At 42.1% G+C, this 26,226-nt stretch overlaps 1 protein-coding gene across 4 annotated transcripts; it reads right to left on the reverse strand.

Annotated features, from left to right (window-relative positions):
* Window positions 1–312: 312 nt before the first annotated feature.
* ENTPD4 (ectonucleoside triphosphate diphosphohydrolase 4) lies at window positions 313–26,226 on the reverse strand. Of its 4 annotated transcripts, none has more exons than XM_017549746.2 (13): window positions 26,075–26,226; window positions 18,364–18,468; window positions 17,213–17,410; window positions 16,190–16,395; window positions 13,015–13,093; window positions 12,417–12,520; window positions 10,547–10,606; window positions 10,110–10,264; window positions 8,284–8,450; window positions 5,149–5,473; window positions 3,629–3,714; window positions 2,578–2,739; window positions 313–1,121 (listed from the first exon to the last, which is right to left on the reverse strand). In XM_017549746.2, exons 2-13 carry the CDS (start codon window positions 18,369–18,371, stop codon window positions 893–895), a joined length of 1,779 nt encoding a protein of 592 aa, XP_017405235.1. In that variant the 5' UTR covers window positions 18,372–18,468; window positions 26,075–26,226; the 3' UTR covers window positions 313–892. The 4 variants fall into 4 exon arrangements, with proteins under 4 accessions (XP_017405235.1, XP_017405233.1, XP_017405232.1 ...); XM_017549744.2 differs by having other exon boundaries at window positions 2,578–2,667; window positions 13,015–13,165; XM_017549743.2 differs by having other exon boundaries at window positions 10,134–10,264; window positions 13,015–13,165; window positions 26,075–26,225.

Consider the following 26,226-nt stretch of genomic DNA (forward strand, 5'->3'; position numbering starts at 1 on the left):
GCACAATTCAGCAAAAGCACTACTGAGAACTACTGAAGAACAAGAAGTGAGCATGTGCTCTAGTTCTAATAAAACCGAAACTGGTGAAACTTCAGGAATTTTCCAATTCTTTCAAAACCAAAGTGTTCTAATGCCACTGAAATATGGAATAAGGACAGAAATTACCTGTGGTCAGGAAAAGATAACAGTAACAAGGATTTTTCTAAATAAAATAAACCAGTAAATTCTGAAGTGCATTTTTAGAGAACCGGCGCTGCCTTCCCCCACTCTGGTTCCTTGGGATTTTTCACACACTCACACAAAGCTCTAGTCGACAGTTCACTCTCACTTTTATAACTGGTTATCTCCTGGTGCCTATGTTTCTCTATTTGGGATACTAACCGTTTAAAAAATTTAACTCTGCAAAGAAACATACATAGTAACAGACCTGAACAATAAATAAAAAATAAACGTCACCTTCTTCAGGTTAGAGCTTTCAAGCTGAGGATTCTCATTTCAGGCAGTAAGTTTTTTGGTTCTATAAAAGCATCACTATTCAGTCCCCTCTCCTCTGAGAGAGTGCATCTTTCCACATCCCTCCGGTATCAAAGTGCATTTGTTTAAATTTAACGTTCCTTAAAGAAACCCCGGAAATCTCGTTTATTTTTGGCAGATATCCTATGCGGCAAAAATCAAGTGAATTTCCCTCTTCCCCACTCTTCAATTTAAAGCTTTACCTAAAATGGCTAAACACAGTACTTCTAGTCAGCGGGGCTTACAAACAATGGATTTTGTTTTTGTTTAGAAGAACAAAAAAGGGAAAGAAAAAACAAAACCACAGGAAAAGAAAGAGGAGAAACCCTGAGGCAAAAATGGCTTTTCCTTTCATGTCTTCGTGGAGCTGTGAGCCAGATCACAAGGTCCCGGCGGGGTTCTGGGCAGGAAGGCCCTCCTCCATCCAGAGGGTGGCGGCCGAGCTGCTCCGGAGAGTGCGCCGGTGGATGCGCCTCAGCCGCAGCAGGTACAGCAGGATGGCCAGCAGCACCACCAGGAAGCAGCCAGAGAACAGGTAGTGGTTGTAGACAAAGGAGACGCCCCGCCAATGGGTGTGACTAGCCCGGAAGGCCTCCTGCTGGATGTCTCTGCCCAAGTGAACACCAAACAACAGGACAGTAAGCAAGGGAAGGGGTGGAAACAGTGCAGATGGGGATGGCAAGGCCCAGGCCCCAGAGCTGCACACAAAAACTGCAACCCGAACCTCTAACTGAACTGAACAGCCCAACACAGGGGACTTTCAAGTATCAATGAGATAACACATGAAAGTATACTCTGAAGTGATTATAATTTGGGTCACCAAAATCAGAGGAATTTAGAAGAGCCGTGAGGGTTTCGCTGACACACAGAAGTCAGTCAATGTGGAATCAAACTGCATGTTTGTGATCAGTAACACCCACGACTCACCATTTTTGCAGTTAACCCGACCTAAAGTATTACTGAGAAAGGCTCAATGAAATGGGGGCGCAGGGGAGCGAATATCTCATCTATCAGATAACCCGGGTTCTTACCACAGGTCAACTGACAGCAGATCTGCAAACCTGAGTGGGGAAAATGCACATCTTCGTTATACCCAAGCGCTGACTGAAGTTTAGCATTTCTCTGACCATGAATGCAGATAAAACTATTGTTAGCGTTGGCAGCACCAGCAACTAACTTTGTTACTAATGAAAATCACAGATCTTTCACGTCACCTTACAGTATCATCAATGCCTCAAAATAGCACTGATGCTCATCACTACACTGAAATTACAGAAAATACTAATTCTGCTGCCAGATCCTGTTACTTAATGTGCTAATAAAGAAGAACACATATTACTGTATCACAAACTTGTTTTCTGTAAATTTTTTTTTCCCCAATATGGAGTCTTGCCCCGTCACCTAGGCTGGAATGCAGTGGCATGATCTCAGCTGACTGCGAACTCCGCCTCCCAGGTTCAAGCAATTCTCCAGCCTCAGCCTAATGAGTAGCTGGGATTTCAGGCACGTGCCACCATACCTGGCTCATTTTTGTATTTTTAATAGAGATGGGGTTTCACTGTGTTAGCCAGGATGGTCTCGAACTCCTGACCTTGTGATTTGCTCGCCTTGGCTTCCCAAAGTGCTGGGATTCCAGGCGTAAGCCATTGCACCCGGCCCTGTTTTCTGTAATATTTTAATAAATACAATTTCAATATGATGGTTTCTTCTATAATCCTATGTATTTATGCATGCATTTAAAAAGAGTATTTTGAGAAAAGACCTCAGTCATAAAGGTCAAGAACCCCAGAACCGACCTTTTTGCAGGGGTTGGGGAACAGACAGTTGAGAATAACCAAACATGGGGCAGTAGCACTGGAGTGCTGTGTATTATGGGATGGCAGGGTGGGAAGGGAGGAAGCCCTTATGGGGAGTGGGGGAAGACCAAAAGCAAGCATCACTGTCCCCACAATTCTGCTGTAGCTGGCTCTAAAGCAGCACCCCAAACAGCCACAAGCCACAGCTGCCACGAGGCGCTGCAGAAAAGCACCTTTGTGATTCTCGTTACCAAATTCACAGCCCTACCTTAATGGTAGAAAGCGGGTCCTGTAGAGGATGGCTCCAAGGGTCCACTGAACTTCCCTGTCATAAACTTGCAAGGCAGTCTTTAGGTTTTTATAGTTGACAGGAAATGAAAAGCCCCGATGAAACACCTCAAACATCCATGCAGACTTGAAGCACTGATACCTACAGACGGCAAGCATGAAGGCCAGTCAGGCTGACTCGCTCTGCCAAGATGGCACCACACACACACACACAGACCTTCCCTCTGTGGACAGCCGTGGGGTGGGGCAGGGGCTTCCTCAGGCCAGGTCCCCCAAACCAACTGCCTGCATTTCACATCCCTGGTCCCACAACACGGAGCAGTTCACCTGTCAAAATCAATTAGTGTATGAACCCAGTCTCGACATAATGCCAGATATTCCTGAGACAGGTTTCTTTTCCCTCAGGCATTGCACCATGTACTCCTCGAATGAATAGCAGGTTCCAATCTTTGTACCTCAGCTTATTATAAAATGAGGTGGTAGGAAGGTTCTTTTCAGCTCTGATCTTCTATGACTTTAAATATTTATTAGAGGTTTATTTTTTGCCAAGCCCTGTGCTAAGCAAGTAATAAGATACAATAATTAATAAGATACAGTGTCTGCACGTGACTTACAATGAAAGGGGATTTTAAAAAAACAACAGAAAAACAAAGCAGAACATGATAAATGCACTGGCAAGGTAAGATGAATTCTAGAGACTCAGAGAAAGGGATGGAGACTGACTGAGGGGCAGAGGAAGGCTGGAAAGGGATGGCCTCTGGCTGGACTTAGATGTCTGGGCAGGACTTGAACAAGCAAAGGTATGAACAGGGGAATTTCAGCAGGAAGAGACAGTAAAAGTGACCCAAAAAAAAGAGATATAGAATACATTTGGGCACAAGTATTTGTCCCATCTGAAAGGGTCCCAGAGCAGATGGGAAGAACAGTGAGTGAGGAGAATGTAGACTGAGGCCAGAGTATAGCAAGCCAGTGGTGCCAACACTGCATTAAGGTTCTAAGAGTGACCTGGGGCTTGGCCTTCTAGTACTTACTTAAGCCTGTGGAGGTCAGCATGAGAGGCATACAGTCCTCGGTCAAAGCGTTCCCGCAAAATGGACCACTTTGTTGCACAATAATCCTAAAAAAAAATTCACCAAAAGAAATCACTAGTAAAGTCTTATTAAAATTCTCATTTTAAAAATGGTTTACCAAATTTATATTTGTAACATGCATATCCTTCCCATTAGGAAACACACAAGCTTAACTTATACAATGAATGCAGGATACACACATACTCAGGGAACACTTACTGATTCGCAAACACAACGCTTTACCTTAACATTCTGCCCAGGGGATTGTTAAGAGAACTTTGCTGTCCACAACCAGCCTCTCTGAAACTGTTTCGTTTCTCCCTCTGTGACTATATAGTATGGGCATAAATTTTTGGAAAAGTGAAGCAGTATTTTAGCTACTTCAAACTAAGTCCTCTGTCTGTGAAGGACACAGTACAAGCTACGGAGAAAATGATGATTACAGAAGGTTTTTGTCCTTAACAGAAGGGAAAGAGATCCCACTTTTCCTGAAGTTATTTGTAATAACATTAGTAACTTCTACTGAGCACTGTGTAAGTGCGTCTTCTCAATGTAATATTTAACTCCTTGAGGTGGCTACCATCCCGACTTCTATTTAAAGGATGAAGATGCTGCTGAGAGAAGTGGGAGATGGGCCTGGGTGTGGGACAGGGAGCACGAGAGAAACGCACTAGGCCTGAACAATGGACTCAGCACAGGTGCTTCAGGAAGAGAAACCGCCCAGGGTGAGGGAAGCCAGCTGTCTGGCATGATTACAGCATACAGTGCTCTGTGGCTATATTGGTTTGAGAAACACCTGGGAGCTAAGACATCACACTGTGACTGATTAGACCGGGCTGTATAGAAAAGGATGAACTGGTTAGAGGGAGAAGTCCATGACTCCTAGGCTGCAGGGAGGGGGACTGGATGGTTGGTGATGCCATTGACCAAGACAGAACAACAGGAACAGAATGGAGAGAAAATGGTGGGTTTGTCTGGAGTTGTGGAATGTAGCAGGAAGGGGTCAGGGCTGGAGCCTCTTCTGGAGAGGCAGCAGCAAATCCTGAGCATGGATGAGACCATCCAAGAACCTGAAGGTCAGGGGCCAAGAGTGGAAGTCTGGCATCACCAAAGTTTAAGGTGTGTCAGGAAGGCAGAGAGAACATGAGAACAGGAGTGTCCTGGCAGGTCAGGGAGGGGAAGGCTAGCAGAACTGTCAGATGCAGCAAAGCAGAACAATGACATAAGAGACTGTAAAATTTGGAGGTAACTGATGACCAGGGTAGCTAGTGAGTGGGGGCAGAAGTCAGCTTACAGTACATTTTTTATTTCTGCTGTGACTATTCAATCTCCCTCCAACCAAAGGGAACAGGATCCCAACATGCTGCAGTGCAGCCTTCCATATGCCGTCTTTCCCTGCAAGTGTGAAGGGAGGACATAACCTGTCTCTGTCCACAATGGTCTCAAGAGCATGCGGAGCAGACGGTGCCTCTCAAGGGTACCTTTGCGGCTTTAGTGAATTTAGCAGCATTGTAGTCTCCCCCCATGCGTAACACATCCTCGGTGCAGTAGTAGAATTCAGAAAAGCCATAGAATTCACTGTTCGGGAAGTGAATTGGAGGCTGGTAGATCCCATTGAGGGAAGTCTGGGTCTCGTTTGTTTTATTCATGAAAGGCTGGATAGTCTCTCGACACAGGTCAAAGTCTCCAGTCCCTCGTAGGTACAAGGTTTGTCCATTTTGCTGGATTTCATCTTTAATGTCTAAGGGTAGGCAGGGGTCCAGGTATGGCATATCAGGAGTCAGACCAGTCTGTTTACCCAGGAGCCTATGGCAAAAAAAGAAACTTCACTGTGAGTCCTACAGAAAGCTGTGTTTTGAAGAGGTGGCTGCCAACCACTGTTTCTCAGAATACGCTCTGTGGGCCATGAGACCTGCAGGACTGTGTTGACTGTGTCTGTGGGAACAGAAAAGGGTTCCGTGATCATCAATTAGGAAAATATGCACTCGAGACTTTCTTGGAGAGTCAGGATACAAACCTGCCTGCAGCAGACAGGTTATCTGAGTCCAGTTAAAAAACCTATCTGCTTACCCAGCCATCCTGGCAACATGGCCTGATGTTCCCAGATGCCAGGCACACGGCCATTGTGTTGCTGCCAGCCCCATTTCTGCCACTAGTACTTGTGGTTTTACCTAATACAGTTGGATGGAATGCAACTGTGAAAATAGCTGGTCCTGGGAAAAGCAGGTTAGATGCTTCAGAAAACATAAGGACAAGTTACTAGAAAATTGTCAAACTAGGTATGGGCAAGATTTTTAAAACTGGGAAAAATTAGTAAAAGTCTAGAAGGATTTGGTATCAAATTGCTTCGCAAATGTCTTTAAGTCCTCAGTATTCTTTAAACAGACAAACTGGTATCTCCATGAGGAATGCCCTGCATGCCGGAGAAAAGATGGAGTCTAAAAACAGACCCCGGGGTTCAGAGCAAAAGATCGGCAAATGAATTCAAAATTTAAGACAGAATGTTTAAGGCCTGCATCTATTTTTATGATTCTGTTTGAACTTATTTTTTCTTCAACAACTATGGGTCCCAGCTGCAGCAGACAGCAGTTTCCATTGTATGATAGACAGGCTCTGAGAAGCCCTGGAGAAAATAAACGTTAGCTTTGTTAACTGAAAGGCACTAGGCTCATTACTTGCTAATGAAATTTCTGGGAACAAACATGTCATTCTATTGTGTGTGCACACCTTCGAGCAACAAGAAACAGAGAAGAGCTCACAAAATCTCAAGTGATACTGGTGTTGGATGCTATGAAATCACAGGTGCCTGACAGGTGTTTCACTATTAGAGTTAAGCATGGTCTGCCAGTCGATTTTACTTTTCACTTAAACGACGAGTTGTGTATTCCTCAGATCAGGGCTACTCATCATTGCAGCTGAATGTAATAAATTAAGGTCTTTGCCATAAAAATGTTCACTTAATTAAAAAGTTAATCACCACTACAAATGGCAAAAAGATAAATGTGTACTTCAAGGCTCAGTTCATGACATATGAAATGTTTGTAATTATTATAAAAGTCTGGCCAGGCGTGGTGGCTCACAGCTTTAATCCCAGCATTTTGGGAGGCCGAGGTGGGCAGATCACCTGAGGTTGGGAGTTCGAGACCAGCCTGACCAACATGTAGATACCCTGTCTCTACTAAAAATACAAAAATCCGCCAAGAGCGGCAGCGCATGCCTGTAATCCCAGCTACTTGAGAGGCTGAAGCAGGAGAATCACTTGAACCCGGGAGGCAGAGGTTGAGGTGACCTGAAATTGTGCCACTATACTCTAGCCTGGGCAACAAGAGTGAAACTCCGTCTTAAAAAAAAAACAAAAAAAACGAAAAAAACTCCAAGTGTAGTCAGATATATATTTCATGCTATTACTTTTAGTTGTCTTATATCTAAATTAAGGAGTACCACTAAACAGTCCATTATATAAAGCTTTCTGACATTAAAAACAATGAGTAAAAATTAAGGTTTCAGAATAAGGTGTTCACTGAATCTGCAAAAATATTTCAAGTGTCGTTTATAAAATATTTCCAGTTTAAGACTACTATAAAAATGATTATATCAAAATGTGCTAAATACCAATTAAAAATATAAAACCCTGGGGCTACCAATCTCATAATTAACCCTATTCAGTTAGCTTTTGGAAGAGCTATAGGAAAAGGTTTTTATTGCTTTTCCTATTTACATACATGACTTTGTGGTAAATATGGTACTGAATAGCTCCAACTTGGTCTTTTTTAAGGTTCAGGCCTTCATAGGTTTATTAAGATTACATTAATCAAGGAACTAAACAATCTCTTAGTTCTATGAATTAGGATTTCTTTCTTCTCAAAACTGTTTCACCATAATAAACAAATAAAAGACAGTAATAAATAGAGTATCTTACATAACCCCAGATTCAGATTTTTTATTCATCTAAATAGCTTTTCTGTTCTTACAGACAAATTTCAAATAAACTGCTATATACTTATAAAGTCAATTTAAACCAATAGAGTGCTGTTTTATCTACTTTCTATACCACAATTCTACATACACTCAATGTTTAAAGTTTTATTGCTAAATTTAAAAGCCACTAACTCTGACTCTTCTAGATAATTTATTTCTCTTGAATAATTCCCTTCCCAGTGGTTCTTACCCACTAATTAGCTGCACAGGCTGGTTCATCCATAGTCTCCAGAACATCACAAATTTCAATCTCCTCAGCAACAACAAGAGAACACTCTGCCTTAGGCCTCCAGGACACCAGCTGTCCTCCAGATGCTGGGTTTCCCAAGGACTCTGAATCAGAAGTAGCATCACCCAGGGCTCCACACTATTCTACAGCCTGACGGTGAAATTTCTAATTCATCAGGTGAGAGAGAGAGCAAGCATGCACCTCCTTCAGGGCATGGTGAGACAGAAGGCCGAAGGCAGGACCCCGACGCGCCTTCATTTCTTCTCCCTGCTCAGCTAGTGGAGGAATAAAAAGCTAACAGTGCAACACACTTTTGCTAATTGAGTTCTTCCCGTTTTGCCTGGGTCTGCTTTTTATGAGGAGAGACCTAGGTTTGCAAGTGACTGCCAAGTAGTGAAAGGTGCTTTACCTGTTCTTTTGAATGGTGTTGGCAAATATTCTGTCTTCGTACCTCTGTCGAGCAGCATTGCCACCAAACCCAAGAAACGTGGCCACATAGACTCGATAAACATGCTCAGTCTGGTGAACATCACATCCCAAGTTAAATTCAGCTAGCAAGTTTTTAGCTACTTCCTCCTGCAGACATAAGGATAACAAACTTTAATAGTTTAAACTACTTTAACCTCCTACTAAAAAGAAGGGTCTAAAAACAGTCTCATCTAAGAGGGACAAAATGTCTGCTTCTGCACTGCCCAAGGACCCTTCTAAGCATCCTTCATAATTTAATATGACAATTCTGATTTAGTAAATTTCAGATGGGCTGCAAATCTGTGATACTGTTAGGACTTTGTGAAAGAGGAAGTCAGTGAAATAGTTCATTACCCTCTGATGTAATTTATTTATGGAATCTTTAATTTATTTATGGAATCCTATGCTGTGAAAATAAATCTAAACATGGATATGTTTCTATATGCAAAGACATCCTTTGTCATTCTATGACATAAAAAACTAGATGTCACCTGAGTATGTAACAGCAAGGGAAGGTTAATTACAGTAATCAATACCTTATGGAGAAACATGCTCATGCAGTGTTAAATAAAGGACAAAACTCATATAAACTAAGACTATAACCATATTCTTTAAAACTACGAGTAGAAAAAAAAATGAAAAGAAATTCACCAAAAGGCTAACAATGGCTCTTTTAGATAATAAATCCATGGGAAATATTTAATCTTGATTTTTCATTATTTTTTCCAAACATTTTTTCTATGTATCTTTTACTTTATATTGAGGGGGAAAAACATGATTTTTTAACATGTGCGTAACAGTCTCTAGAGGCAAGTCTAGAATGGGTGGTAAGAAACAAAAGTTGTTTGAATTTACAAAGCATTTTTCCAAGGAGCTTAATAAAGATGTCAGTAACATTTATTGAGCACATACTAGCTGCCTGGCAGTGCATTAGATATACTGGATGCATTATCTCATTTAAACCTTCTACTAATCCATGGTGTAGGTAGTTTCATTGATGTTTACAGATAAAGAAAATGGCTCAAAGAAGGTACATGACTTGCATAAGGTCCCACAACTAGTGAGGAGGAGAAGGATAAAGAAACCCAGGCCTGACCAGCTCCAAGGTCTCATTTGGAACCTCCCCTCCATGCTATGCTGCCTCCCACCTTCCAGGGGAAAATGCAGGAAGCTAGGCTTTGGTGTTAATTTATAGCTGAACACAAACAGAGTAATAATGACATGTATCAATTCAGAAATACATCTGGAAACCGTGCCAGGGTTCTCTAGACAATGTCGCCCAGGCAGCGACTCAAGAGGGCACAAAACGGAGTGGAGAACGGGTAGGAGTAAATCCCCGTTGAAAAATGTGGAAGCAGTGGATACAAACCTTAATCCTCCCCAAGGAAGCTCAAAGTGAGCCATTAAAAAAAAGAATTTCCCCCAATTCTAACTGAAAAAAATCAGATGTTATTATGTTACATGTTATAAAACCTGTTGAGAAAGGACATGATAGAAAATATAAACAGAAACTCAAGCATGTGACTGTGTATATACCAAAGAAAAACTCTACGGTCAGAAAACAAACCAACTGATTTCAATGAACACACACAAGCGGCTCAGCTGAGGTCTGCCTTGCTCCTCCTGTCTCCCTTCTCCCGGGTTGAGAGGCGGCACCTCAGCAAGCACAGTAAAGATGTGTTCACACTCAGAAAACAAAACAAGAACGATGGACACATGTTAAATGAAAACCAAACCAAACAGAAGGAAATCTGTACAGATAATGACCTGCTGTGAGGATGCAAAGCTTACAGTTTTGGGGACTTCGTACGCTATCTGAGTCGACACGCCACCCATGTCGAGAATGCCCGCTGTCCTTTTACGGACAATGGCTTCGCTGCTTTCACTTCCAGGAATGTTAACTTCCACAACTGCCTCGTCATCTGGAAAGAACAGAAAGTGTTCACTGGAACAGAACTAATCCAGAGAACTGTGTTCTTCTTTACAGTCACCTTCTTTTCACAGTCTGTTTCAAGCACATTCAGGCAAACCCAGTCTATCCTCCCAACTAAAATCAAGTTGAATTGTGTTCAACTGCAGCTCCACTCATTCTACTCCTACACGCTTAGAAGTGTCACAAAGCTTAGCTCTTTTTTCAGCCTATGAATTAAATAGAAAAGCACCGATTTCCAACTAGACACATTCGTTGGAAGCATGATACTTACCATCTTCAATATGCTCAAACCGTCCAAGGACAAAATTAATGCCAATCCAAGCATACACACCTATAGACATTTTACAGGGTCGAGAGAAGAAAAATAGTTTTAAAACATTTTCTGTAACTCTTATCAGTGCAGTCTGTACAAACGTCTCATTTATTTCACTCCCTGACAACCTGTAGAATCATCTGAAATAACACCTTGCTACTGATGTTTTTATTACTCCAAAAAGCTTTCCAAGATCTCTCAACTTTAATATTTTAGTTTTATACCATCTACATAGGTTGAAAATATAACACTGTAGGTGCTAGTTTTCTTTTGAAATTTAGTAGCTGTTTTAAAATACTGGAGTTTTCACTTTTATGATGTAAAACCTGTCAAGTCCAAGGTTTTAAAAATTCAAGGTATCAGCGGGATACGGTGGCTCACACCTGTAATCCCAGCACTTTGGGAGGCTGAAGTGGGTAGATCACGAGGTCAAGAGATCGAGACCATCCTGGCCAACACGGTGAAACCCCGTTTCTACTAAAAATACAAAAATTAGCTGGGTGTGTTGGTGTGTACCTGTAGAACCAGCTACTTGGGAGGCTGAGGCAGGAAAATCATTTGAACTCAGGCAATGGAGGTTGCAGTGAGCCGAGATCGTGCCACTGCACTCTAGGCTGGCAACAGAGTGAGACTCCATCTCAAATAAAAAAAAAAAAAAAATCAAGCTATCTTGTACTCTTTCCTTTATTCCTCCATTCACTCAGCTGCCAAGTCTGATTCTATTTTCACATTCCCTACACCTGGTTTTCACTGTCACCTTGATCTGAACCATGGAGGGGGAGCAGACAGCCCATCTAACCCATCCTTGCCCTACTCCTCTGTTGCAACCTACTCTACCCTCTGCTACCGGATTGATCTACAGAAAGAAGTCCAAATTCCTGGATTGACAATTCAAAAGCCATCCAACCACTAATATTACCACCACTCCTTCCAGAAGGGCCATCATCCAGTCAAACCAAAACATCTGTGTTCCTCTGTCCACAGTGAATTCTTTCCAACCTGTACTGAGTTCAGTCCTTTCTTCTGTCTTACATGTGCTTCCCATGCTCCCTCAGAGCCCCACCCTTCCCCTGCTCTGGCATGTTCTATGTAAAACTATCCTTTCTCTTGAGGCAGAGTTCAGATGTCACTTTCTCCATCATGGCCCTACTTGTAGGAAAAAAAATGTCTCCCTCTTTCAAACTCCTGTGATATTTTTTCCTTATTTTTTTTCTGGTACCTAAAACCCTCATAGAATAGCTAATTGTGGACCTCATTTGTCGGTAAGCAGCTTAATGCAATGTGTAAACTTCACCCCATTTTTGTATTCTCTACAGTGTCTTCCATATAGGAAGTATTAATGCTGAAATGACAGATGACTTTTGAAATTTTGGTATACATTTCTAGCAAGCTATTACCCAAATAATTTCATTGACTCGACATTTCATTCTCAAGGAGAATCATTTCTTTGAAAATAGAACAAATATTTGATATTTCTTGGTGTATCAAAGTCGAGAAGAGGCTCTAACCACTCAATAATGATCAAAGTCCCAGGAAGCCACACAACTTAGGCAAGGCATACAGTCTTTTCTATAAAAGTGAGTTTGTATCAAGCTATGTCCCTACATGTGGTGAAGACAAACAGTTATTTTTCAATGGCTTCATGTTTGGGCAACAAAGACCAGTCATCTAAGAAACTTGATTCAGTCATTTAAAAATTATAATATTTCCAGGCTATTATTTCCCAAATGCTAAGATAACTGGAATATAACAAAGTGTACACTGGTGAAAGTGGGGAGGATTTAAAGGAATAGCTTCCCAAATTTTAAACTGAAGACCATATACCAACCTTCTTGTTTCCCAGAAATGACTTCTGCATGAGAGTCAGAAAACAGAAAGTCGAAGTGCACAGGGATATCGGTCAGAAGGTCTTCCAGAATGGCTTTTTGCTGGCTATAAGGCAACACAAACATTTACACATCAAAAGATTACAGCTTGAAATCTTCTGGTTAGAAAAGAAAAAAACAAACTATGGCTCTGGTATATCTTGTATCCAACAAGTTCCAAAACAAAGAAATTCACTGGAAAGATTATATTCGGAATGCAGTTTCAAAATGAACAAGTTGTGTGAATTATGGGATTTCTAGATGTAAAACTACAACTGCAAGCATTCCTTCCTTAACTACATAAAATAGATTAGGTTTTTAAAAACGACAACTTTATAGTTGACTATTTATAGTCATAAGTCAATTAATAGATATTTGGTATTTTCTGGCTAAAGGAATAGTTCTGGTACTATTCCAGATTCGAAGAAAGAATCCTGAATGTCTTCCTTTTGATGATAATGATGATGGGGAAGAGCGGGGGAGGGAGGAGGACCGGGGAGGAGAACACCCCTTCCCCCTCCAGGAGCCCACCCTCAGCCTTGCCCTTCCGCGGAAGATCACCTTTCGGGAAGGATTCTCATTCCAGCTGTGCAGAGAATGTAGAGGGGGGTCTCTTTGTGTTTTGCCCGTGGCACGTGCTCTGCAGCAAAGTTCAAAAGTGGAGAAATGTAATCACTGACTTTCTCTGGAGAGGTAGCAAATTCTGAAATGCCTAGAGAAACAGGATACTGTAGTTAAGCAGCAGATATTTTAGCTATAACACGTGACGTTTCTTCAGTGTGGCTAATTTTAGGGAAATCATGCTACACATTACACTTTCTTAGTTTTTCCTATCCCTCTAGCAGCTTCTTCTGCAGACCTTACTGAAATGCTGGTAACACTAAATATTCAGTGCTATGTCCTTTTCTCCTTCATCAAAGCCCACAGACCTGACTGAGCATCTGCTGTGTGTCACTGCCATGCACATGGACTCTTGCCTGCCCTCAAGATACGTGCTCCCCCTCTCTTCAAGTGAGCTCAGTCCCTCCTCAGGCTGCTATCACCAACAGCATGCCATGAACTCCGAACTGTGCCACCGGCCATGCAGCGCTCATTAGCCTCCAGGTGAGCTGGGGTAACTGTCCACTGGACACCACCCTTGCTTGTCCTCACAGCTACCCCCAACGCATCATGGCAAAATCTGAACCCAACTTTCGCTACAAACCTGCTCTCACTGCTGGTTACCTCCCTCAGAGGCCATCAGCACTGGGCACCCAGTGGTCCAAGCCAGGGTCTCAGATGAAGCCCCTCTCCCTCATTCCAACACGCAACCTGGGTTTCATAGGTCGCCTTTCCCCGCTTCCTCTCCCATGACTTTCCTCCTCATCCCTTTGGAACACTTTCTGCCAGCCTGCCACAACACATCTCACCCTCTGATCCTGACCATCTTCCTGCCAGTCCCCACCCAAAGGATGCCTCTTCAGGCCTCCAGTTCTTTTGTGGCTCAATACCCTCCAGATAAGGTTTAGCTCTAGAACAGCACACCTGGCTCTGCATAACTCACCCACCCTATCTCTTCCCACGTTCCTTCCATTGCCTTCAGCTACAATGAACTGACATTTCCATAATGCACCTTACCGTGGCCTTAGAGCCTTGCTCCTCCACCACCAGGAAGAGTCTTCTCGGTCCACCTCCCTTCCCCTTTTCACCTGGCTAACTCCTGCACGCCCACTCAGCTCCAGCCTCCATGGAAGTCACCCTAACAAAACCTTGAAGATGACTCTCATTAAATTCCATGCTTACTTCCTTTTGCTAGATGTACATTCATTACACCGTATCAAAATTCGCTATTTACTTGCCTGTCTCATTAAAACTGAAAACTTCAAGGGTACAAAATATGTCTGTTCAAACTTATATTCCCGGCACCTAACACAGTGCCTAGCAAATAGCAGGTGCCCATCATATATTTGCTGAGTACATAAATGAGTATTTCTAGGTGTTATTTTGCCTATAATATTAAAAATGAGGGGGACTTCAGAAGTCTAAAAATTCCTTATTTCACACATTAGAAAATTACAAACCCAGAAAGATTAAGTGATTTATCATAGGAATTAGCAAAAAATGGACTAAACTATAAGTCATTTGACTCTACATACAATACAGTTTCAATGTACTCGAAGCCCTAAAACTAGCCAGAATCTATTAAGGAAATTTCTAGAGCCTTGCTGCAATGCTATACATGGACGTATATGTGTCAGGACAGAGTAGTGCTATAAAAGGGTATTTTGATTTCCATTTCATACACTTTGTAGAGTGCAAGATGGACCCCTGTTGTCTGATTTTAATGAGATTCTAGTATATACTCCAGGATGACATTTTATTCTAAAAGGACAATTCCAAGGCATGGAAGTTTTCATCTTATTCCATGAGACCTGTTTAGTCACTGATGGGACATGGTACATGAAACTAGATGAAATGCAAAATGCTTTATTCTTTTAGTCTTCTCATAAACTTTTTATTTGATCAGTATTACTTTAACTTTGCAAATGTTTCTTGATTGGGGATACATGAAAATTTAAGGGGTAGAAATGCATAAAACTAAAACTTAAAAGACAGTCACTAAAACTTAAAGAAAAATTAGTCTTTGTTCATGGAAATGTAGTCTGATTAAATAATCCTGGTATATAGACGCAGACTAGGTTCTCTCTCTTTAACCTGAAAAGTGAGGTAGAGACTTTAGATTTTCTGAGTAATACGCTGGTTCCCAGCTGGCCACACATCAAAGGATAATCAACTTGTTGAGGGCTGCCTGAAGGAGGAGGTGGGGTCTGAATAATTCCATGAAGAATGAGGACTCCAGGGGTCACCATTCTGCATGGCTGGGGACTCTTCTATGAGGACGTGCATTTTCTCAGGTTAAACTTAATATACTTTAATTATTTATCAATATTCTCTAATAATTTACAAGATAAATTTCTTGGATTGTTTGCATTTGATATTTTACTATGTAATACATTAGTAAGATGAAATAAAAGTGCTGCATCTCTATTATGATCTGTGTTCCACTGTTTGAAATCAGTGATGATCAACTCTCAAGACATAAAAAGCTTGTTTCAAGGCACTCCCAGTATCTCCCATTCTAAATGTGCCTGACAGAAGCTGCTGCCCATGGAAATGGTGATGATACAGAAAAAAACAGCATCACTGATATAAATTACATAATAAGGAAGCCAAATCTAAACTTTTACATGTCACACTGGCTTAGAAATTATATCTTTAAAAACTATACATAATTATTAGCTCTAAGTTCTATGGTCACACTTATCAAATAATCTAGATAACTAGAAATATGTTTGGCCAGCAATTTTTAAAAATGACAAATATATTCCAATATATTATAGATTTTCGTGAGTTATCTGAAGTTATCTTGTCATTAATGATAGAGACCAAGGGAAACTAAACAGGAAAAAAACTCTCCACAGTTAATGCCAGCTAGCAAACCTCTGAGTAGACACCATGAGTAAGGCACTATTTCAAATGCTATAGGAGACAAAAAGACATTTTTTTTTTTGGATGTTTTATCAAGATGTTAGTCACCCTATGTATGCAAAATGTACAGAAAAGGGAAAACCCATCAGGTCCTGGTGTGAGATTTGATGCTGGGTGATGGCAGTGCAGAAAGGGAACAATATGGAAGACACCACAGAGAATGAAGGGACAGACCCTGGTGACTAGGCAGATATTCTCATTTACATACCAGGTTTTATCTTCATGACCACTGGCTTTCGGTTTTTATCCCTCATTTGCCTGATATCCAACAGATCACGTGGATTGCCATTATGCCTTGGCCAGCAATAGACAAATATTCGAGACCCACTGCTCCCACAGTCCACCACGATCCCATAGTTCACATTGGGGTTATTGGTGTCTGTAGCTTCAATGTCGGTAACTCGTGCCAGGTACCTTGTATAGAAACACACGTATGCTTTTATTTAGACAGAGAATATCATTGTAAGTCTAACGCAACAAATGCCAAGTTAGAAATTTCTAAGCTATGTAGCATCACCACTATAACATCAATGCAACTGAAGAATAATTGAAAAGTCAAAAGAAAATGAAGCAAGGAATGATGATAAAGATCATCTAAATCAGATACACGTGCATTTATGGAAGTCCAAACAAGTTCCAAAATGCAAAATTCTATTTCTAAACTACCAACTCAAAAATCAGCTTAAAACATATTATGGGAGACACTTATGTATAAATAATTATTCCAGGGCCTCTTATGATATGGATTTGGTAGTTAGCAGTTAACTAGCTTCAAATGGTTTAACTGTTCATGCCATGTTGTATATAGTATAAAATCTAGTTCCTACAGTTCCTTAAATTCCAACCTAAAGCCAAATGTTGTGAAGCCATGAAATGATGGTGCTATGGTCTAAATGTCTGTGCCCCCCACCCCGAAATTAATACACTGAAGACCTAATCACTAACGCAATGCTATTAGGAAGTGGGGCCTCTGGAAGGTGATTAGTTCATGAGGGCAGAAACCTCAGGGAGCCCCCTCACCCCTTTCCATCAGCAAGAAGGCCTCATCTCAGAACCAGGAATCAGGCCCTCACCACACACAAAACCTATGGGAATTCTGACTGGATTTCCCAACCTCTAAAACAGTGAGAAACAAGCCACCTAGTCTATGGAATTCTGTTCCAACAGCCTAAAACAGGTAAGACAGAAGGTACGGCTTCTGGTCTGGAAAACAAATGTTTTTATCTCTTACCTTTGAAATTTCTTGTCTCTGGTTAGTCGCCCATACTTATTTCGGATTATGACAACAGAAAAATATAAAAGTGAAACAGCAGCAGCCAGGACACTAATGACAATTATTTGGCGTAAATTGGTATTCAGAATTCGAGGACACCCCACTGGAGATATGCTAAAATGCCAAGAAGCAGGAAAAAGACAGGAGATGCCAATCCTGAAATTAGAAAGGAAAAGATTTTAAAACAATCTGCTTCAATGAGGCTTCCCTCACCTAAAGTGATCCTAAAATAAGATACTCGGCTTGGGCTACCTGCATTTCCCTACCTGCAGGTATCTATATACTGACATCCTGCATATGCAACACAACAGCTACACAACCCATTATCATAAAATTATTTGGATGAGAATTAGGCCCTGATAGTTACAACACTTCTGTGTTTTCCCCTTTTCTTGACAGCATTATGTAGATTTTCATTTTATCCTTTGTTCCAAAACAGATACAGAATTAGAGACAGCTTACAAGAATAAGTTCAACAACATAAATGTATAAATCAATCATAAAAGCGGGTGTAAGGATGATGAGACCGAACGGGATGCAGTATGGAGAAAGCATGTTGTAAGGTGGGCCTGCTCCAAATGCGACTGAGTATCCTAGTGGCCAAAACATTTCCCACTACACCACAAATACACAAATAGCTCAGGAGGAATACATTTCCTTAACACTGAAGTCCATGGAAAATTCCTCCCAGATGACTCCAGTAACGGAGAAAACAGTATTTTAACAACATCCCCACAACTAAGTCAATAAATGAGTTTTCTATGTCCTGAGCTTTTAGAAATATTCCTACAAGACATTTTTGCAAATAATCAGGAACTCTTACCCTCAATGTATGTCAAGAATGAGAGGCTCATTCTAGAAATATGAGGCTTTAAAAAAATTTCACTGCCTTTGCGATGAATTTTATTATTTTACAGTTAATTTCTTTATTTTTCACCTTGAAGAGTGCTTCATGCATTAAAATACCTCACTGGGCCCTGGAAGAAGGTATTAAACAGAACAGCACAACTGCAAACATTTTTCACTTGCAATTTAGATTTTTTTCTCTCAAGTCCTGTTTTTGTGTCACCAAGATGTCATGTTTCATAGTGATTAGGCCCATCACTCACCTCCCCATACTGAAAGGTCAGCGACAAGGCAATGCTCTGGGAGTCAGTCCTTCTCACAAACAATTACAGAAATAATGCTGGGGTCCTCATGGAGTTAGAGCCCTCCTGTTCCAGGAAGTGAGACAAATCACAAAGATAGCATAATCAAATAAAACACTTATGTTCCTTATCAAGCGTGTGTTAAATCCAACAACATATAATGCCTACATGATCCTTGCACCGAAACTGTTGGAAGGGTTTATGCTGAGCAACAGACTTCTAAGTTAATTTCATACTGTCCAATATAGACCAAAATCAAAGGAGATGATAATTCTCTGGCACTAGTTAGTGCTCTCTAAGCAAAAGTGTCTGACTCCAAAATATCAGAATTATGAAATAGGCCTTAAATGCCTTATGGTATAAGGGAGATTTAGGGTGGAGGTAGGAGGTAGGCAGAATAAGCTGAATGTGAACCTGAAACATCCATTCACTTGATAAATGTCTATTAGACTTCCCTGTTTTGGGGTTGGGGGTTTCGCTCCGTCGCCCAGGCTGGAGTGCAGGGGCGCAATCTTGGCTCACTGCAAACTCTGCCTTCCAGTTTAATGCAATTCTCCTGCCTCAGCCTCCCAAGTAGCTGGGATTATGAGCACCCGCCACCATATCCGGCTAATTTTTGTATTTTTAGCAGAGACAGGGTTTCACCATGTTGGCCAGGCTGGTCTCAAACTCCTGACCTCGTGATCCACCCCTTGGCCTCCCAAGTAGTAGGATTACAGGTGTGAGCCACCATGCCGGCCTAGACTTCTTTTTCATGTACAAAGTACTGTGCAAGGCACTGTGTCCCTAGTTAGTTCTCTGACTCCATCATTATCACTCCTCCTCCAGCCTCCAGACCTCAAATTGCAGAGCAGGCAGGAGTCTTTAGTCAGGGCCTCCTTTCAATCTGCTGAAGCCAAAGGACAAGCGGTCTCTTTCCTTGGTCACGCAAAGCCGCTTTGCCTCTCAAGACGGCTGCTCCTCTGGTCTGCTTCTGAGCTCTGGAAGAACTCCTGCTTAGGATCCTTTAAGTGTGCCAACTCCGACTACTCTTACGTTTCCAGGATCTCTGTCCAGGCTGATTGTCTTCTAACTACAATCATTACTGAGGCTTCAATGATCAGGTAACTCAAAACTGTCTTTCTCTACCCCAGGCTTCTCTTACATGCATCTTCAGTGGCCTATGAGCTATCTCTACTTGAGTGTTGCAGAGAACCATGAGAAAGTTCTAAAACTGCACTCCTAACAGCAGCAATCTTCACCCGTTTTTCTCCTAATCTGCTCTGCCTCTGCAGTCCCAACCTTGATCCCACGAAGCTATCCAAATCGGAAACCAGATCCATGCCTGATCCCTCTTCCTTCATCTTCCAAACCTAATTTTTTACGGATTTCTTTAAGTTCTCTAACCTCAGCTTATCTAAAATCCCTTTCTTTATCACCTCTGCCTGAGGTCAGGCTCTTATCTCTTGCCTGCTCTACCAAAAAAGCAGCCTCACTCTACCCGCAGTCTCAACCAGCGGTCCCACAATGCTGCCTCCCTCTGTACAGATTCTTCCTCTGAAATTGATAGCTCCACTCTCCCACCCCTTGCCCAGGGCACTGATCAGATTACTTCTATACTCAAAATCCTCCAAAGAATCCAAGCTACAAAGTCCTAGAGGATCTGACACCTGTTAAGCCTCTGAGCTCATCGTCTACTGTCTCCTCCTTTACACTGCATTCCAGCCACACTGGTGCTCCAAGTGGTTTTCAAAAATGCCAGACACTCTCCAGTCTCAGGGTCTCTCAACTTGTGGCCCCCTCTGCTAGTAGGTAATCTGTATGGCTCACTTGCTCACTCCCTTCAGGTCTTTACCCCAATGTCACCTTTCCAAGGAGGACTTCCCTGGTCACCTGATCAATAACTGCAATGCCTACCGCCCCCCCACCAACTCCCTTCCCCAATTGATCTTTTCTCCTTAGCATTTACGGATTTGTTAAATGCTTATATACTGCTCATTATGTGCCAGGCCTTGCTCCACACATTGTACAAATACTAATTTTGTCCTCCTAATAACTTACAAGACAAGTACTATTATCACAACACTTTACAGATGAGGCAGAGAGGCTAATAAGTTGTCTAAGGTCACACAGCTCCTGGGAGGGAAAGGTGGGATGCAAGCGTGAGAATCCACTCACCCCTGTCCTCTAGCATACTGCGGATGTTGCGTTTATTTTTGTCTCTTCCTCCAGAATGGAAGCTCCCCCAGAGCCAGGTTTTGGTCTGCTCAGCTGAGTGCTACAGCTGCAGCTTTACAGACCCCAGGAAAGGGCCTGGCAAAAAGTCAAGTTTCAGAGTTCTGGGACCCAAAAGGGTTAAGAACCTCTACATTAGAGTGATCTTTCCAAAACAAAAGAGAAGCATAACTCCCCAACCCCCAACTTTTATCTCTCACTCAGGAAACAGTCCCAACTCCTTAGGATGTAAAAGACATCCATCATGATCTAGTCTGGTGCCGTCCACTGAGGTAGTCATTTGCCACGTGTGACTATTAAAGTAATGAAAATTAAATAAAATTAAAAATTGAGTTCCTCAGTTGTCCTGGCCACCTTTCAAATGCTCGACAGCCAATATAGCTTCTGATTAGCCATTCCAGACATAAAACACTGATACCATCACAGAAAATTCTTTGCACAATACTGATCTGGGGTCTTTCTGTCTCATCCCGAGAGGCCCCTCCTATGCATCCTAGGCTCCAGCCACATGAAACACAAGCTGCAGATCACTGAAATGCCTTGCATTCCTTGGCATCTGCAGAATGAACCTCTCCTTTGGGTCCATCGATGCATTCCTCAGAATCGCGCCTGAACACAAAACAAGCATGAGTCTTCACTGAGTTTCCCCAATCCTCATATCTCCGAAGTATTTGCTCATCACAGCAGTGGGCTCAAGTATTTTACACTTGTAGTTGACTTCCTCATTACATAACAAGCCCCGCAAGGGCAGGGACAGCCTCTTATTCTTCTGTTTCCCCAGTGACCAGTGCCACACAAACGATAAGTAACTATTGTCTGTTTCACAAATGGCTGAAAGTGGGAGACACAAAGACGAATTAGATATAGACGCAGACCTTAAAGAATCTATAGTGCAGTGGAGGAAATAAAACATACACACACAGATATCAGAGAGTAAAAAGTATTAATAATGCCTACCTGACAAAGGGGAAAAAAGTCACTCGAATTAGTTCAAGTTTTAATATGGTGTCCATATCGTACCATGTACCCCAAATCTAGAACAAACAATGTCTGTGATTTAAAAGTTTGCACAAAATGTAAACAGAAAAAAAATCAATTATCTAGAAGTTTAAATGGATTTTAATGTGTTTTTATAAAATAGCTAGACATGAGTTTAAAACTTCTGCATGCTTAAAAAAAAAAATCCCTCCCCGCTACAAATACACACAACTTGGGAAAAGTACTTGTAACATGCATGTCAAAGAGTAAATGACCTTTACGTATCAAAAGTTATTCTAAAGAAATAACAGAAAGACTGAACAGAAAAATGAGCAAAGATAATTTGAGGTGATCGAAATAAGACATATGAACAGCTGATAAAATAGACCTATCAGTATTCAGACAAATAGAATAAAAATAGCCATCAGACTGGCAGACATGGAGGCCTGGTGATACTTGGCTGACAGAGGGAAGGAACAGGTCAGTGATGACTACTGCTGGGGAGACTCTTGACAGGGACATCACTAAGCTTTAGGGGTACTGGGGTGACATACCTGAGCACTTATGTGTGCCTACCCTCTGCTCTACCCACCACACTTCATCTTTAGGAAGACATTCATCTTTAGGGAGTCTTAGGGTAAATTCACTAAAATACTTATAGGATGTCCATAATAGTATTGTATATAACAGCAAAACACTAATGTCCACTGTGGGTATACTCATGCAATGGAATACAATGTGACTAATACAGGTGATGATACAGATCTATTTATTGACATGAAAAGATGTTCATAAAATATTAAGCAAAAAATATGTCACCATGCATGGGGGGATAAAATGTTACGCAAGAAACCGAAATGTTAACAGTGCTTAGTTATTTCTGCGCAATCAGATCAGGTATCACCTTTATTTACTTCCCTAGGCTTGCCTATATTTTTCAAAGGACATATATTAATGTTATCATCAGAAGACATAACTATTTTTAACAAGCTACATTTGACTGACAGTATCTTGTTTCCAGGATCAAATCCTTTTCTGAACATATTGAGAAAGCCTATCCTAAAAGCCTACTAGGACATAGGAATTCCAATCTGAACATTAAAAAAAAAAATCCGTAATACTTGTGTGATAGCTGAACTGAGAACCAAAGAAAAGAATGTTTTAGTTAACAGCTTGAAGTCATGGTTAAAGGCAAACTGGTCCTTGAGGAAGAAAGTCAGGACTACGGAGGTCATATGAGAAGTAACAAACCTGACATCAAATTGCAAGGATTTTGCAGATTGCTACAGAGAAAATATTAATACCCAGAAAATAATCAAGATACTAATTAAAGGCAATGTTAAATTACTCAGTTTCTTGTTGTAAGAGCTCAGAAGAGCACAGTGAAGGCTAGCTTTAGCAGGAAGAGATTCCTTAAGATGGGAGGTCGATTCTGGATGGGGTGAGAAAGGAACATACTTCAATGGGGAAGGTGGCTGCGAGAATGATCACAGCACATTTAGGAAACTTTGTGTCATCTGATGTTTGTCTCAGGACTGTTTTTTTTTTTTTTTAGATATGTGAGGATTTTGATCAAAAGGATATTTTAATTTACAAAACTTGTGTTTAAAAGCAAGAAAATAGGACAGCTTATAACTGCTGAAGCACTGTAATTTTTACTCAGGACAAAAGTACGATGGATTATTGTCCCAAAGTTAACAATATGGTAATCTGATTTTCAAATGTAAACTCCAATTGTCCTTCTAGCTAAGAATCTTTGCACCAGGGCTCTGGGAGGCAAATTCTATACTACTACATAAAACTTACATGTTTTAAAAAAGCCTAAATTGTGTTAGAGCTAAAAACCAGAGAGATGCATTAACTCTCACGATCTCAGCTAGTGGGGCTCTGCTGGGCTGAACGTTCTTTACTGGAATGAAGCCCATGGTCAGGTGTCAATGTCTTTGTCAGTCTCTCACTGACAGTTCTACAGGCAAAGACAAAAACAATGCAAATCAACCACAAAGGGAAATGGTTCCTCTAATGAAAAAATACAAGATACAAGGAAGCAGATATTAGTGAACTCTTGATCACAGGCAAACAAAACCACAGAGAAGTCAGCCTCTGGGAGACCTTGGCCTCTGAATAAGGAAAGGTGCCATAAGGGAGAGGTACTTCAGAAAAGAATGATTTAAATATCAAAGGATTAAAGAGAACCTGGAAAAATTAAAGATGCCCTCAACCATTCCCGCAGCATTTTGCAGGAAACAACGATCTTTCTGAGAGTGAGTGGCCGATGTGAAGGCTGTGTGCGGCACCCTTACTCAGCTGTGACAAAAAACACCTGAAGACAACTTGATTCACTCTTTAAGAAGAATGTACATAGTTACATTTATGATCTGTATGTTCTTCAATATTTGTTTTAAACATTTTATTTTTTAACATAAAGTCTTAACCTCTTCCTACCTCTCACTATTCATTTGCAATATTCTGGTTCTCATTTTAAACAGTCTTTTTCTGGACACTTTTCCTGCATCAACTCTGACTTTTCTCAAATTCCAGTTCCACAATCCAAGCTCACTGAAGCCCTGCTACCGCAAAATCTAATAAGGACGGGGCACTGTTGCTCAACTCTTGACATTTTTACACCTTTCGTCCAAGTCTGGGGTTGGAATCTTCTGATGCAAACTAGTATCACCCTCCAAATTCTCCAAATGTAAGATGAGTATCACCAATCACCACTGACCTGGATTACCTGGCTCTCAGCTTTGATTCCCACTTCCTGTGTTGACATATTTTATCATTCACCAAGCCCGCGGATTCTTCTTCAGATATCCCGTATATCTAAGATGACCACAGCAGGCATCACTACCTCAAGACAGATTTCTTGTCACCTTCTGCCTTCACTGTGCACACCATGCTTTGTAAGCATCTCTTCCTAAAACACGGCCTTCGAAATATGACCAGCTAAGAACCTTCTGGAAGCCCATGGATCAATACCAAGTTTCCTGTGTGGCATCTGAAACCTTTTCTCCATCAACTGGTTCACCTTATCTCACCAATCTGGCCTCTCATCAGTCCCAGATACCATCTCTCCGCTCCAGTGCCGAAGGTCTCTCACTTCTCTCCCACACAAGCTGTCCCCACGCCTGCCTCAGGCTAACAGACTTCCTCCCAACCACCGTGTCCTCCTCTCAACATTGCACTTCTTTCAAGGCACAGGCCAACATTTTTCTTTGTCAAGATTTAACCTGTCACACATCCTGATTTTTTCCCACACTTGGAATCACCTCTTTGTTCATGGGTAGTCTATTTTAAATAAACATGCTGAATAAACACGTAGAGAATATAAATCTTCAGATAAATTTTCACTTTCATCTCTCCTTCCTAGAGGACCAGCTCGTCTACTGATGAGCGACCCGCAGCGTACTTAGGACACCGCCGTTTATTTTTCCTTATCCTCAAGAGCCTGGGTCACACAGGCCCTTGTTTTCCCATTAGGGCTAGAAGAATATCAGCCATAGATTCAATAAGCAACAACTATAAGAGATAAATCAACGTTAAGATAAACAGAGAAAAAATTATACGAATTGGTATTCCATTTTATAATTTTAATATGTCAAATAGAATTAACAAACAATACAAAAACAACATCAAATATACCGTAACACAATATAATTCTTTTAGGCCTCTCTAAAGCTGGATAATTTGGTATTTTCATCACAGAAAGCAGAAGACAACAAAGACTGCGATGTGAAATTAATCTGGGCCTTGAGTCTCTCCTTTGAATTCTTCAGTTACCTCTAGTTTACCTTCCAGCCTGAAAGTTCCTGAATTAGAAAGCATCTCTTTGGCTTCCTTCGTGATAAATGTTCTCTGAAAACACTCTGCACCAGGGTTTATCTAACTGAGGTCTGGAGTGCCCTAAGGGTTCTGGGACACATTCTAGACAATCTGAGAATCGTCCCTTTAAAAGGAGTCCCCGCATTACTCAAGTTCAGAAACACTGCTGTATATCATCACTTTACTGCCCAATGAGCTCCATTCTTCCAGGAAGAAATTTAACAAGAAACCTTGCAAAAGCAGAGTGAAGCGAAAACAAGACGTGCGAATGTCATCACTGAAAGCGGCAGGCAGGGCCGGCTGCGTCCCCGGTGCAGCATCCCCAGCTGCCCGGCCAGGCTCCGCCCACTCGAGGGAGGGATCCTGCGCGGTCACCGGAGGCGCGCGACCGCCAGGTGTCCCCCGCCAGCGGCTTGGGGAGCGCGACGGCCCCCCGGGCTCACAGGAGCTGGTACCCGGGCTTCCGGATGTGGCCACGCGGCCGGGGCGGCGGGAATCGGTCCGCCGGGCTGAGCGGGCGGTGGCAGGCGCACAGGGCAGAGAGGCTAGTCCACGGCCGGCTCGCCGCGCTGCCGGCCGCAGCGCTCCAACCCACCCGCCGACGCCGACCCCTTCGGCCTCCCCACTTCTCTCACCCGACCCCGGAAGACAGCCTCACCTGCTTGGCCGGCCGGGGCTCCCGGGAGCGGGGGACCGCCAGCGGGCAGCATCACGGCCACCGCGGCGAGGCGGCAGCAACGGCCAGCCGGCTTCCTGGAGGCCGCGCTCCTTTCCCGGAGCCGCACCCCCAAACAGCCCCCACCGGCGTCG

Source organism: Cebus imitator, unplaced genomic scaffold (genome assembly GCF_001604975.1).
Source record: "Cebus imitator isolate Cc_AM_T3 unplaced genomic scaffold, Cebus_imitator-1.0 Scaffold221, whole genome shotgun sequence".
NCBI lineage: Eukaryota > Metazoa > Chordata > Mammalia > Primates > Cebidae > Cebus > Cebus imitator.

What these genes read in the sequence shown, in the direction of transcription:
- ENTPD4 (XM_017549742.2), bottom strand. An exon ending in GTTTGAGCATATTGAAGATG is followed by an intron (nt 10,265 to 10,546) that starts GTAAGTATCATG and finishes TGTTCTTTCCAG; the next exon opens with ATGACGAGGCAGTTGTGGAA. An exon ending in GCTGACCTCCACAGGCTTAA is followed by an intron (nt 2,740 to 3,628) that starts GTAAGTACTAGA and finishes TGCCGTCTGTAG; the next exon opens with GTATCAGTGCTTCAAGTCTG.